The sequence below is a fragment of the Peromyscus leucopus genome, chromosome 2 (assembly GCF_004664715.2).
Source record: "Peromyscus leucopus breed LL Stock chromosome 2, UCI_PerLeu_2.1, whole genome shotgun sequence".
Lineage (NCBI taxonomy): Eukaryota > Metazoa > Chordata > Mammalia > Rodentia > Cricetidae > Peromyscus > Peromyscus leucopus.
The window spans coordinates 31350679-31366389 of record NC_051064.1 but is presented as its reverse complement, the minus strand read 5'-3'; the positions used below and the strand labels follow the sequence as shown (position 1 = coordinate 31366389).

General features: G+C 40.1%; 1 protein-coding gene across 8 annotated transcripts in view; it reads right to left on the bottom strand.

The window, feature by feature from the left end:
* St18 (ST18 C2H2C-type zinc finger transcription factor) overlaps positions 1-15711 on the bottom strand; it is a 312791-nt gene that overhangs the window by 45515 nt on the left and 251565 nt on the right. For all 8 annotated transcript variants that reach the window (XM_037202458.1, XM_028862338.2, XM_037202461.1 and 5 more), the window contains 4 exons: positions 10411-11196; positions 6725-6859; positions 5424-5514; positions 4094-4198 (listed from right to left, as the gene is read on the bottom strand). In XM_037202458.1, the coding sequence (XP_037058353.1) occupies positions 4094-4198; positions 5424-5514; positions 6725-6859; positions 10411-11196 (1117 nt within the window). The remainder of the gene's footprint in view (positions 1-4093; positions 4199-5423; positions 5515-6724; positions 6860-10410; positions 11197-15711) is intronic.

Sequence of the window (15711 nt, the reverse complement as noted above, 5' to 3'; positions counted from 1 at the left end):
CAATAGACAAGAGGAAGAAAAACACTTCATTATTAAAACCAAGTATGAATCTGATAGAAGAGAAAGTGGGGAGTAGGCACTCATTGGCAGAGGAAAAGACTTTCTGAACAGGATACTGATAGTGTGGGCACTAAGATCAAAAATTAATTAATGTTAATCTTATGAAACTAAAAAGCTTCTGTACAGCAAAGGACATGATAATTCAAGTAAAGTGTCAGCTTATGGTATAAAAAAAATCTTTAGCAATTGTACAACTGAAAGAGGATTAATATATAAAATATATGAACTAAAAAACTTGGCACCAAGGAAACAAATAGCCCACTTAAAATGGAGTGCAAAGCTAAGAGGGGAATTCTCAAAAGATGAAACTCAAATACTGAGAAACCATTCAGAGAATTTTGAATATCCTTAGTCATTAGGGAAATGCAAATCAAAACTATTTTGAAATTTCATCTTACTCCAGTCAGAATAGTCAAGATCAATAAAAAAACAAAAACAAAAACATGACATTCTGGTGAAGATTCAAGGAAAGGGGAACATTTATTCATTACTGGTACAAGTACAAACTGGTACAGCATTTATGGAAATCAGTGCAGAGGTTCCGGAAAAAGCTAAATATTGTTCTCCCTCAAGTTCCAGCTGTACCACTTTTGAACATATATCCAAAGGACTCTACATACTCACTCACGTGCATTGATTCACTGTAGCCAGAAATTGAAAATAGTCTATTGAAGAATGAATAATGAAAGTGTGTACATTTATACAATAGAATATTATTCATCTATTAAGAAGAATGCAATTATGAAATTTGCAGGTAAATTGATAGAGCTAGAAACAATTATTCTGAGTGAGATAACTCAGACCCCCAAAGACAAATATTGTATTTTCTTTTATAGATGGTTATGTGTGTTTTAATTAGAATAATGACAGAAGTTAGGTTAGGTCCAAGGGGGAAGAGGGTATCTTCCAATGAAGAGAAAATAGAATATAGTATTATAAAGAGATAAAGGACATGCTAGAATTGGAGGATTAAGGTGAGAGGGGGGTGAGAGGTCAGGGTAAAGGAGGAAGTATAAGGAGGAACAATTAACACTAAAGGCCATTTGAAAAGTCATATGGAAACCTACTACTATAGGAGCTTTCTAAAATATATATGAATATAAGAAAAAAAGAGAAATTTAATGAAGTTACCATACAGTGTAGGAAACAATGCCTCCCCCCCCCCAATTAAACATCTCATGCCACCAAGTAAAATCCTCAGTGCTAGGAATGGATCACATTTTATTGACCCAATGGGCCAAAGAGTTCCTATAGACCACCCTCACCCCTAGGCATAATTGGTGATTTCTAAGTTTATTGGTTACTCCTTACAACCTGATTGTAAAGACTTTTGTTGAATACAACACTCTGTCATTGAAAAATCAAGCTGGTGCCTAACTGGAAGCTTCACTACTATGGCTAGCATTTATGGTGCAAGGTATTCTGCACACTACCAGAGAACAAAAGTAATAGTATCACCCAGCTATAATCCTGCAACTAACATCAGTGAGCTGAATGAAGGATACTAGTAAATAGTGGCACAAATGTTATGGGAGTAACCAACTAAATTTTGGTTTTAAGGCCCACTCCATGAGTTGGAGCCCATTTCTGATTCTGCTAAAGTGGTCAGGAACCTTAGAATAGATTTGTCATGTATCTATGGGAAAATCTAATACTACTGTTATGCTAAAGGAATGTGGCTCTAAAATGACCCCTAATGATATACTGCTATACCCATAGATCAAAGTATTGCTCAACTCTCATCAGAGAAATTTCTTTTTGAAATAGATTGGAATTAACACAGAGACCCACACCTGGTCTATTTCAGAGAGTGAGAAACTTTTGAGCACTCAGTACTAAATGGAATGTTTTCATCAAACCCTTCCCCTCAAGGCTCAGGAACCTACATAGGAGATGTAAAAAGACTGTAAGAGCCAGAAGTGATTTTATGAAAACAGTGTCTTCCAGACACAACAGGACTGATGCACATATGAATTCACAGAGAGTGTGATAGCATGCTTGGATCTGAACAAGTTCAAACTAGACAAAATTGCAGCATAGAGAAGGGGAAGTGGACACAAAGCCCCACCCCCAGTGTAGAAGCCATTTGGAACTGATTCTTGCTGGGAAAGAGAAAATCAGTTTTCTCCACTGCAGTGCTGCTAGGTATATCAATATAGTCCAAGGTATAGCCATGCCCAGGAGAAATTGGCTAATACAAAACAGACTCCATAGTATTTAAGTGTGTGCATGTACATGCACATATTTTGTTTTGTCTTACTGGGTTTTTTTTGTTTGTTTGTTTATTTTGATTTTAACTTTTGGGGTTTTAAATTTTTTTTTAAGAGTAGGGAGAGACTGAGTAAGCACACATGAAGTTGGATGGGTAAGGAGGTGGTGAGAACCTGGAGAAGCTGGGGAAGGGGAAATAATATGATCAAAATATATTGTATGAAAAAATTGTTTTTGAATAAAGAAATGCTTGAGGGAATAGTGGATGTAACTGTAAGTTGGTTTATCACCCTAAAATTGTAGAAATATTCTAATATAAAATGACATTAGTTTCTAAAGCAATGAATATACAAGAAATTCAATTGCAGCTTTTCATAAGCATACTTAGGGAGAATCAAGAAAACATTCCAATACTAACGAAGAATTCCACGTTAAGATTTCTTATTGCTACATATTTAGTAATTTGTGATCTTCATTTGATGTTTTTCACTCATGTGACTTGAATGTTGGTTTTTATTCTTTTAAGTGAATCTGTAGAAAAAAATATCAAGAGAAGCCATATCCTGTGTGTTTTCCCTTGCCCTTTTTTAATTGTCAACATGGTACAACCTAGAGTCAACTTGGAAGAGGGAACCTCAACTGAGGGTCTGTCCAGATCAGACTGGCCTGGGGCCATATGTGAGACACTGCCTTGATTGATGTTTGGTGTAAGGGCCTTGCCCTCTGCAGGCAGCATCCATTCCTAGACAGATTGGCCTGGGATGTGTAGCAAAGCTAGCTCAGAGAACAAGCCAGTAAGTAGTGCTGGTCCTTTGTTTCTTCTTCAGTACTTGCTTGAATTTGGTTTTTTTTTTTTTTTACATTTAAATTTTTATTGTGCATGGATAAATTTTTTCCTACATGAAGAGTGTTCTAGACCTCTGGGAACTGGAGTCACAGATGGTTGTACACTGCCATGTGGGTGCTGGGAACTAAACCCCATTTCTTTGCAAAATCATCCAGTAGTCTTTACCACTGTGTTATTTCTCTAGGTTAACCCATGCCTCCAGCTTGAATTCTTGATCTGACTCCCCTCAATGATGGATTGTGCCCTGGAAGTGTAAACTAAATAAATCCATTTCTCCCTCACTTTGCTTTTGGTAGAGTGTTTTATCACAAGAATAGAAAGCAAAGTAGAACACCCTAGAAATACTAAAATGCCTACTAGTTGTTTTTGCATTTTTAGTGGCTCATTAACAGCAGTTATTTGATACCTTTCTTTCCTCTCAAATAACTTTTACTACATGCATGATTGTTACAGAATAAACTTGTTATTACCTTAAGTATCAACACTCATTTTATGTAAAATATCTTCTAAACTACTAGATGTTATGAGGAACCTGGGCACTCAAGGGACCATGGGAGACACTTTATTACTAGCTACCTTCTTGGAAGCCCTGTGCCTATGTGGACCTAAAGGCAGCACACAATAATCACATACTTTGAATGTTCCTGATAGAGTTTCCTCCAGTCAAAAAAGAAATCAGTCACAAATGGGAGCCTACCTTGTGTTATATTAGTGACAGAGAAATTGGATTAATGTATGTGATTGTATATTTCATTCCTTTAGGTTCACCAATATTATGTTATCCTTGTAAAGATAGGGACTTTAGGTTAAACTTCTGAAAGTTTAACTAGATCATTTGAATGATGCTGCATTCCCTAGCCTTGCAAACTGGCTGCCCACATCAATGTACTGGTGACTGAACATAACATGAAGCCCTCAGAGCAATGGCACACGTAGAACAGAGTTTCTGCTGGATCCAATGAACAGAGTTCATACCTGTGAGCCTGCTCAGGACAGTGCCCAGTTTGGGAAGAATCAAATTGACTTTTGTCCTGTGTCATTGCCAACTTTTCAGCTGCGGCAATTGGACAACCGGAAAGACTGTTCAAAAAAGAAGAGTTGGAGGATGTGAGTAAGCATGACAATGTGGTTTGCCTTGGCACAGAAATACAGCACCCTTGTCACACAGCAAATGTTAAGACATATTAATAGTTCACTTAGCGTCATTGTCATACAAATGATACCGAAGGGTTTGCAAACTGCATTGTCTACATTTGATCCCTAGCTCCATCTCAGAAATGACAAGTAGTGAATACATTTAAAGAAAATCAAAGTTTTATGTAATGGGGAAATACCAAAATGATTCTGAAACTCGGTATTTTAAATCCAATATGTTCATTCACACACCCAATTGTCTGACAACAGAAATTAGCATGATAAACCCATGATTATCTTACTAACTTTAGCAAAATTTTAGACTAAATTTTATATCTTAGTTAAATTGAAAGCACAAATATGAAATCTTTTGTAAATATTCTTATAAGCCAAACCATAGCTCATACCTACACACCCCACATGTAATATGAAATGTGCACAGAAAAATTAAAAAAAAAAACTAAAAAGATGACTCTGTGGTGAAGAACACTGGCTGCTTTTCCAGAGGACCTGGGTTTGATTCCCAGCACCTACATGGCAGTTCATAACTATCAATAACTCTAGTCCTAGGAAAGCCTACACCATCTTCTATCCTCTGTGGACATTGCACCGATGTGGTGCAGAGATACACATGCAGGAAAAACACACATACACTTTAAAAATACATAGTAAAAATAAAATAAAATTTCACTTAAAATATCCATATGTATATACCATGTATTTGTATATAAAAACATATACAATGTGCTTTATTTTTGCTTAAATTTTAATAAAAATGCATATACTCCTTGCATGGTTTACACTCAAAGCCCTGTACTATACATTGAAACTCTTCTAAATGTCTACTGAGTGGGATTTGTGATAACTCATAAGGAACACTAATGCCAGCCTCCAATATCCACATGTGCTGGTGAGATCTAGGGCAGAAAAGAATATGCCGTGTATGGCTGTATGGACATGGAGCCTGAGCATAGATAGATACAACTGTTTCATTATTTTAGTTGACCACTAATATAATTTTTCCTGAGATTGAGACTACTTGTTAGCTATTTCAAGAGGTAACATTTAATAGTGACATGACAGTTCTCTCAACACATGACCTATTATTTCATTTGTGGAAAGTTTCTTTTGCAGTTTGCAATGTAAATGATTGGCAAGTCATCAGAATTACCTTCTGTGAGTGTTGCGGTTGCTGTTCACATGTCCCCTTCCTGTGCATCCTGGGGTGGGACACTTGAGCACATTCTCATGCATGGCAAGAACTAAGCACAAAATATCATGTTAAAGGTAAGAACAATTTACTATACATACATACATAACATATACACACATATACATAAGACACCATCAAATTTACTTTTCTATTTTCCATTCAAATGACTTCAGATAGATAGTCCACCATGGTTCTTCCAGGGATGTATTTGTACTGAACCAAAGCCCCTCATTCCTTCAGAAAGGAAACCCGGAAATATAGATCATGTCTAAACAGCTCTGACTGCCGAACAGTATTGACCTAGATCCCCTCCCCCAAATGGTTCTGCTCACAGTTGAGGAACTGTTCTATATGCTTCTGGGGCCACACTCGTGGTGGGACAGAGCCTGCTGCCTCTCTACCCTGAGAAGCTCATCACTTCCACTTTTACTTCTAAGTACACTTCTCTACGGCAGCAGAGAACTTATTTTTCCACACAACTCTTTCAATACTTTCCCTGTAAGCTGGAGGTCGGTGTATGTAGCCCTTTTTATTTCCTAAGTGGTGTTACTTTGCATCTGTCCATCCACCCTCCCCTGCCAGATGACTACTGGGAAGAGTAAGGCTAAGTGAAGCCTCAGAAGGCTGGACTGACAAACTGCTAATGCCACAGCTAGTGTGGGCGAGAAAAGTAGTGACTTGCCAAGTCATGACAGCTGGGAATCTTAAAGTGTCCCCACTTTCACCCATGGGGTAGACCAAGAACTGTCCCAATAACCAGATGAGAAATCATGTAACAGCCCAGTGTTCTCAGCTAGTCCTTCCCTTTCCTTCTACAGCCCAGGGCATTGAAGAACTATGGTGGGTATGAAGGAGGAAAGGTTGCTGTTGCCCTGGGGGGCTCAGACATGACAAGGCATCCTGAGAGAATTTCAAGGAGCATGTGATCTCATGTTGAGGGCAGGTCAGGAGGTCACTGCATCTGAAATTACTATTCCTGGATTTTTCTAATACACTATGTTTTAAAAACAATAGCTAAACTGGGCACAGTAGAGGAAGAATGCAGGCCAGGGCTACATAAGCCAGACCTTATCTCAAAATCAGAAACAAACAAATACACACAAACACCTCACATGGTTACATGGAAATTGCTTAAAGAAACATGGAAACAGATGATGTTTCCATTCCTAATTCTAACCAGAAGGAACATAGGACAACCATGTGAGGCTGTGCTGTGTGTATGATGGCATAGGTATGTCCTCAGGATACGGAATACTCACTTTCCAGAGGAACTCGCACTTTGTGGGGGCACCCGGAAAGACTGCGGTGGTGGGGATAGAGCCCCGTTACGTGCCCTGTGCCATCACAGCCAGGGATGGGGCACTTGGCCTCCCTCCTTTCAGGCCTTGGTGAATCTACAAAGAAATTGAATTGAGACACTCACATGGTGCTTCTTCTCATCAGTCAATAGAGTGGCCTTGCCATGTCAATCACACTATTCAGTTTTGCCATCATAAACATTCTTCTTACATTGCCTTTGAATAAAACCCTCAACTAAGACCCATGGAAGCAAAACACATTTTCAATTTTCTTGGATTCCTAAGCAAAGGCTGACACAGGGCAAGGGACTGTTAACAACAGAGATGATTTTAAGTTGTCATGTCACATATTATAGTTAACTCTTTACTACAAAAACAGTCACCATGTGCCAGAAGGTGAACATGTTCCTGAAAAGGAGAAAAGAAAAAAGAAAAGCGAGAAAGGAGAATTTATTTAACCTCAAGCTATCCTCTATTGAGAGAGTTTAGAAAAAGGCAGATTTAAAATTATAAGACAAAGAGCCCACCATATAGGCAGAAGGCCTCTCTGGCTTTGTCCTTGTAGGTCCCTGGCAGCAGGTGAATTTGGGAGTGGACCAGCTACTCACATAAAAGTTGAGCTTGCTTCCTGCAGAGCAGCTGATGGGCTGTGTCCTACACAAGCAAGTGAAAAAATACAACAAAGCAAGCAAACAAACAAACAAAATCCAAGATTCTGCATCCCCTGAGGACTATTTCAACAGTATGTGAGGTGACCACACCCCAGGATTCTGCATCCTGTGAGGACTATCTCAGCAGTATGTGAGGTGACCACAGAGGGAAGCTGTGGTCACTGCTGCAGAGATTCAGAGCTGAGGTGATGGAGAAGCTTTTGGAGGGAAATGTTCTAGTGGGGCATCTGAGGAGAGGGAAATGCAGAAAATCAAGCTTCCCAGCCACCAGAGGACTCAGGACCTGTGAGGGTATGAAAGATGCCACAGGATAGGAGCCCAAGATGGGCGGAATGAAGATAATCTCAGGAGTACTGATATTCAGGGTATTGAGAGCGAGAGAGGCTTATAAATGAATAATATAAATGAATGCAGAATAGCAATGTGGATGAGGTTGACACTGACATTCTCAGACATATACACATACTTGCATAGGTACACACACTTGCATAAGTACACACATACACACACACACACACACACACATGAACACATGCATATACATGCACCTATGCAAACATACACATGTGCATACACACATGCATACACATTCACATCCATGTGCATACATGCACATACACACATGCACACATGTACATTCATATAACACATACACATGCATACACATCCATACATGTATGGCCAAGATGCTAATTAAACTTGACACAGAAATGCAATCTTATGGTCCAGACTGCCCAAACTTGTGCTCAGGATACTGATCAGGAAAAATTGTGTGTTCATGTGTGTTCGTGTGTGTGTGTGTGTGTGTGTGTGTGTGTGTGTGTGTGTGTGTTGGTCAGAAAACTAGAAGTATATGAGTCCTCAGAGAAAGAAGCAAAACAGCCTTCAGAAGGGATATGCAACTCTCAATGTGGGATATCCAACAAGAATACTGAGCAGGCTTGAGGCCTCATGGTAACAATTGGTAATCTACAAGACCTTGCTCATAAAGCTGCTGGCTTGGTGTAAGAGGAAAGGGCCTATCATGTGCAGATGGGAAGTCCATACCCTTCTCCTCTAAGGAAACCACCCAGAATAGGCCACTGACATGGAATGTGTCAGACATCTCCATGGTACTACATTGCATGAGCAGACATGTCCCTATGATACCAAATCACTCCAGTTGTTAGGTTACAAGCAGTCCTAGGCAGATGGGGCACAGCAGGCTGTGTGTAATCTAATTGCATGAGGGTATGGTTTCAGTAAAGAAGGAGGGGCTAAGGATCCTCCAGGTCGTAGCCAGCACTGACAGTCCAGGACAAGTCAGGATGCTGAAAGTTGAGTGCTCAAGTACACAGAGCACAACCGAGGACAGGGATGCCCAGGAAACAGCTTTGTTAAGTAAAGACAAGATTTAACTAAAATGACTTATGTGAGAGGATGCTCCTTTCTGTACTCTGTAAGAGAAAATTTAGAGTATATTAAAATTGTGATTTGTATGACTTTGTGCATACAAGTTTTACTTAACAGTAACAAAATGCCAAATTTCAAGTCCATTTGGGCACGTAAGACCTGTATGCCACTGGTCAAAGTCTTCAATGCTTGATAGAAATTAGCTGAGGGGTTTGACACCATCACAAAGTGCCACTCACAGAGAGGAGAAAAACTACGGTGTCTGTTTTGATTGCTTCCTCTCTTGGATCTCGTCCACATGACACCACATTTCTAAGCACTGACAGGGCTGGCGGTGAGCACTTCCCCTCTTCAGCACACTGTGTGTCTGAGTGAAGCCAGAAAGGGTGTTGGAGATAACGGGGCTGGCACCTGCCCAGGTGGGGCCCACTGACAGTCCACCGTGCACCTTTGTCTGCACCTCTCTCCTGGGCCTCCCAAAACAAAGCTGTAGATGAAATGCTCTGGAGGGCAGAACCTGTTTGCATGATAAGAAACCCGAGCACAGGCTCAGGGCAGCTGCTCAGCCTGCCTCTTCTTTCATTTTCTTTGTATAGCACTACACAATGAGGGGACTTCATCCTCTAGTGCTGCTGTGTCCTGGTTTGCCTGGGACAATGCTCTGTCATACCAAGCAGACTTGCCCCATTGTTCCTCTTGCTCCTCTTACTTGACAGGTGTCACAGGATAGGTAGTGTAGTGCTTACACTGTATCCTCATCTGTAAATGTTCCATAGCGAGTTCCACAAACATACTGTCCCACTAAAGCAATGCCTGGCTTGTGTCATTACTATACTGGAGGTCTGAATCTGACTGGACCCTAGACATAATCCATGTTAAGTGTTTCTCTGGGCACCTGTGGACTACTAGGAATAGCCCCTCACAAACATTACAGACTACGAGTGTGAGAACAGGCTTAGTCCTCCACCAGGGAAGATGTGTCATTCCCATTATGTTGGAAAAGCAATCTAAGGTCTTCTCTAAGCACATTTCCTCTGACAATTTAAGTTTGATCCAGCTGTCTGTGGGCTTCCATGGGCAAGCTGGGAAAGCACCATCTTACAAATATATTAACACCTGGTTTACTCATAAGAAGGCTCAGAACTTCCTGCCTGGTCTACGAGTGACTTGATATCTGTTATTTTGAAGCTTGAAAGCAGCTTCATAATCCCACAACAAAGGGTAGAAAGAAAAATTAAATTATAAGCTTGATTTCTCTAATAAAATAAGTTAAAGTCTTCTGAAAATATCCAATCAAGCACTGTTAAAAAGTAGGTATGGTGGGATTCTGAAGAGCTAATTCAATGAGAAAATCAGAAGGGATAAAGGTTTCAGGTGTTAAGACAGTATAGCACCCATAGACTCTAAGCTAACAGTAACCAGAAGAGTAGCTGCAAAGTAAGAAACAGCATGTTTTATGATTACAAATTGATTTTTAAATTACAATAAGTTGTCAAATGGCTAATTTAGAAGGGATAGGCACATTTAACATTTTCAAACTCTAAATCAACTTTCCTCCTACAATGAATATAAAAATGAACTTACGTTTATTGTTAAAGATTTGCCTTCCACTGGCATCAGTAACCTTGGTTTGTCTCCGTTCCTTTGCCAGGTGGTCCAGGAAAAAGCGGTCCAGCTCCTTGTATGTATGATGGAAGACAGAACCACGTTCAGCCTGTAGAGCAATAGCCTGCTCCAGCAAACTCAGGTTCCCCTTCGCTTTCTCCATTTCTCCAGGCTCCTCAGTAACTGGGACCAGGCTCTCACCATCTTCAGCCTCTGGGAATGAAGGCTGTACTTTGACAGCCAAGGGTTCCATGTGGGAGTTCTGTGGCTCTTTACCATCAATATCAGAACCACACCTGTTCTCACAAGGGGTAAATTTGTCACCTTCAGCTTTCATCTCAGAAACCTCCAACAAGTCCTTTTTATTGTGTGTCAGCTTGTGTCTGTGGGCTCTGGGAGGGTCAGTGTCTTCTGGTGAGTTGGAGCCACTGCCCCACTCATTCTCTGCACCCTCAGAGTCACTGTCACTTTCACCAGAAGAGCAGAAAGCTGGCTGGGAACTATGGACTTTGACTCTTCCATCCTCCGAATGAGTCATACAGCACTCATCTGCCTCATCACTCTCTGCTTTTAAAGACTGGATGCCACTGTCATTTAAGTTTTCATTTATGGTCTGCATAGTCACACTTTCTTCAAATTTGCCTAAGTGCATTAGAGATTTAACCATGAGCTCTGGATAACACATGTATTGGTCTTCCTTCTGGAGTGCGTTTTCTTGTGTAGGTGAATGAAGAGTCTCATCCATGGGCTTTACCATGATTCCCTCTACAAAAAAAGAAGACAGATGTTGGGAAAAAATTATTTAAAGGGCCTGCGTGTAGTGGCAGGAGCCTATGATTCCAATACTTAGGAATCAGAGGTAAGAGGCTAGCAAGTTCAAGGCTAGTCTGGACCACAAGTGAGATTCCTACCTCTAAAAAGTAACCAATGAATCAAACAAGAAGGCAAAAATACTTTAAGGAGTTTGTATAACTATTCATATACTTGTGACTTTATACACACATGTATATGTATAAATCTGCATGTATATGTACATGGGTACTGGTATGCCTACAAAATATGCATAATGTGTAATGTCTATTAATTTTACAAACATTGATGAGAAAAATACAAATGAAATAAAATAAATTTAATGGTTCTGTATCTTTTGCATGTGAAGAGCTAAGTTCTTTTAGGGTACTGTCATGACTGAAGTTGGTACTTCGGCAACACAGCACCACACATGAGGTTCCTGCTGTTACACCCTCTTACATTCCTACATCTTAGCAGCCAGGAGGTACTTGAATGTGCAAGCTACACACTGCAGAAAAATGTTCATCAAATTTCTCTGGATCATAGCAAGTATTTTTAGCGATTATTTGAATTCTATTCTCTGTAGTTTCTCAGAAATAGTCTCAGCTTTTATGGGATGTTAACTAAGATACAAAGACCTCTACACTGATTGTGACAGAAGTACTCTGAAGCTCTCAAATCTTTCTGCTCACTTTTTGGTGTCATATTACAATTCTATATTCAGGGAAACATAAATGGGAAAATATCAGGCTTAAATATTTTAAATAGTAATACATTTTCTTGTCTGACATGTGCATGTATTTGTGTTATAACATAAAGGAGATGAGGGAGACTTGGTTTGAAGGTGTCAAATATGAGCCATTTGGGTCCTGTGACTAAAAGCAGACCTCCAAGTACCCAGGCCAGTCCAGAGTAGCTGTCAGTACCACACCTTAACTTGTCTTGTTGCATGTACATATGAATGTATGTATGTATATATGCATGTATGCATGATATATGTAGGGTCAGTTCACCAAAGCTGTCCCAATGCAAGCTATCCAAATGAGCATATGGATTCTCCGTGCACACCATTTGTGAAATGTCTCAAACAGCCTACCACGAGTCTGCTAACATCCACCAGAACAACAACAACAACAACAAAAAAATCAAACAAAAAACCAACCATTCCTATATTTCAAAGACAGGTGGGGGATGGGAAACATAAAATGATAAGCCCCCTTGAATACTGCTAAAGACACCAAGTGAAGTGCATTCTCTGTTAATAAACATCTTTGGAGGAAAGTACAGCCATCAGCATGAAGCTGTGGGAGAGGATGTCTGTTTGGAAGACAATGTGCAGTTTTTTTTGTCTCATTCAATTTTTTTTATAAACATTGTCTCTGACAAGGACACTCAAAAATACATCTCCATCATCTTCCTTTCTGGTAATTATCTCCCTAAATCAACACTGGACTGCCAGGATCAAGTAAATATTGCCATAGTAACTAAAAGCATTTTTGGATGCAGAGAAGAATTCAGTCACAACACTAGCCCCTGTAAATAATGCTGATTATAGGGTGCAGTCTTTTGTTGGGATCTATTCAACACAAACTGAAAAATTTAACATTTCAGTTCCTAGAAAAGGGGCCGGATAAACAAGCACATAACGTTGATAGGATGGGCCTATCCTCTCCTGAATCTGTATCAGAGCAACTCCAGCTTTAAATAATATATTAAACATAGTCTAAAATGCAAATGAAGTTTTTCTCAATATCACAGTTGGCTATTAAGAGAAAGTGTAAAGGGTTATGATAATTTTAAAGTATTATGAACTACAGAAAACAAATAAAAAGCATTTTCAGTGAATATGCTCAATTCATTGAACCATTCTCTCACTCCACTTAACTATCCACATGTGTACAATAATGATTTATAGACATTATACCTCATTATGCATATTTGGGCTGTGTTAGAGTGCTAACAAAAGCTCTAGAAAGCAACAATTACCTCTGTTGCTTAGCTACATAGTTTAAAATATTCCTATTAAGTGCAGATCACCAGAGAGGCGGAGTGACAAACTCGCACATGTGCGTGACAATGCGCTTCGTTGAGTGACTGCCAACTGCTTACATTTTGGGTCATTTCCAGTTTACATCATTGTTTGGTTCAACTGTGTGTTATATGCTAAAAGAAAATATTTATTAATTGTTCTTCAGAAAGAGAGAAGCCCCAAGCCAGGGGTATCCACACTGTCACATACACACTGGTTTCTAGGGATAGTCTAAACCACAAATCAACATTCCTTGTTCTGAAAAGCCTTCCCAGATTTCACTGTGGGCATGAGAAAAACCCTAAGTTAGCATTTGACATGACAGATCTGAGACAAGGTGCTGTTTCTCCCAGCCCTGCCACCGGCTCTCTCTTTTCTCTACTCTGCAGTATTATTTTTCTGAAGACTAGTAAGGTCTGTTGCAAAGGCGTGGAGTTTGAGCTCTGTTGTTAGTATCTGTGCTTTCTGGACAGGCTATTCAGCCCATCAGAGCCTGGGGTTTCCACTTGCACTGTGGGGACAGCAGCCCAGCCTGTGCATTACTGCAGAGATCACAGGAGCACACAACATGCACTCAGTAAATGATGGCTTCCTCCCCCTCCTCAGCTGCTATTTTCAAAGACTAACATCAGGGGACTAGGGGGCACCTCAACATGAACAACAGGATTGGCCTACTTTCATCAGTAGAAGTCATTCCTAAGGAACATTGGAGGCCACAGAGAGGAAAGCTCAGCAAGGTGACCACATAGGCCTTTGAAGATTGCAGTACAGACTGGCATCTGCCCCTCAGAGCTAGAAGATGGAGCACAATACACAAATATGTGAGGCCTAGGGATTACATATGCCACAGGCTAGGCACCATCTGCTTATATGACTCTAGTCAGCGCTTGCTTTCTGGAGCCTGGGTTTTCATCTTCAGAATGAGGACAGGCCAATGACTAGACGAACCCGCAACCTTTCTTTGGACAATGAATGTGATGTGCCTAGTGCAGTGCCCCATTCTTTATTTCACAATACCACAAAGTGCTTTCCAGTCCATCTCACAGAGGTCTCCCAGGGCTTGCTTAAGACCACACAGCTATTAAGTAGAGGGCTAGGTCCAGACCAAGGGCCACATGGCTTGAAGCTTGTATCCTTGTCTCTGTTATATACTGCAAGTATCCCACAGCCTAGAAAGCCTTACTAGCTAAGATGGCTCATGTTACACAGCCATTCTTAGGAGAAGACACTAAGAATATTAATAGCCAAATACTTTTCCAAATTGAAATCTTTTCCATAATAAATTTATAGTAAGACACTTGAGTCTACTTCCAGTTAACTTAGGCTGGAAAGAACAATGATCCTTAAATTATTGGTCAAAATATGCAATTACAAAAATATAAAACTCTCATACAACCCAGACCTTAACTTTGCTAGTATCACAAAGATGGCAAATTGGGAACCTTGGCAGTTCTAGAAATGGCCTAAGCCTTTCTCTAGCCTGTGTGAACTTCCAAGCATGTTTGGTGGGAAGGGACTTGAGCTGGGAAACTTTCTTTTGTGTAGACTTTTTAAAGAAAAAGGGTTTGGTCTGGTATTTAAAAGCTCATTTATTTCTTTATTTCCTGACTATAAACCAGGTTTCCATGATGAGTGGTTGGTAATCCTATATATAGTTAGTGAATTTTCACCTCTCTCTCTCTCTCTCTCTCTCTCTCTGAACTCCTCTGAAAAATGCCACTGATTTTGGAATGAATTCCCTAGTGTGACTGAGTTTTATGGCCATTGGGTTCAGTTCTGCTTCTGTAACCAGTGAGGACTCCTGTACAGGTAAACTCATTTATTGGAACTCTTGAAGTCAAATTTTGGCAGGAAAAAAAAAAACATAGAAAATGAATTTATTTTCTAAAATTCTGAGCCTGGAGTGGCTTGTTCTTTATTTTTTTTTATTGAAGGTGACATATTAAAAGTATAATTTCATCTCCTAGAAACTTCTGTGTTTCAGGTAGGAATTCCCAGGTACTAAGCATATGGGCCATGCTGCTGGCAACTCCACAACTGGTATACTTTGAACTCATGATGGCTCTCATTTTCTGTCTCTTCCAGGAGCCTGAGCTTGTCTTTCTTCCTGGTGTTCAGCTCCACATGGGGGAAAGGATTTCTAACTACCTACCATAGTGCCCACATGTAGTCTTTTGGAGTGAGGTTAGAGTGTGGAGTGAAGTTTGGGCCATAGAAAGGAATGAAACACAGCCTTCATAAGTCCTTTATACTCTCATTATCTGAGCAGTATAGCTGAAGCTATAACTAGACACACTCCTGGTAAGGCAAAGCTAACAAGGTGCCTGGAAGAGAGGAGCAGTGAAATTAGATGCACTTCTGTTGAACTGAGCGCTAGCCTCCGCTCCCTCTCCTTCTGTGCCTGTGCTTAAAATTCTGCAGAAGCGGAAGGCAAGTTAAAATCTTTTCTCTGTTGACCT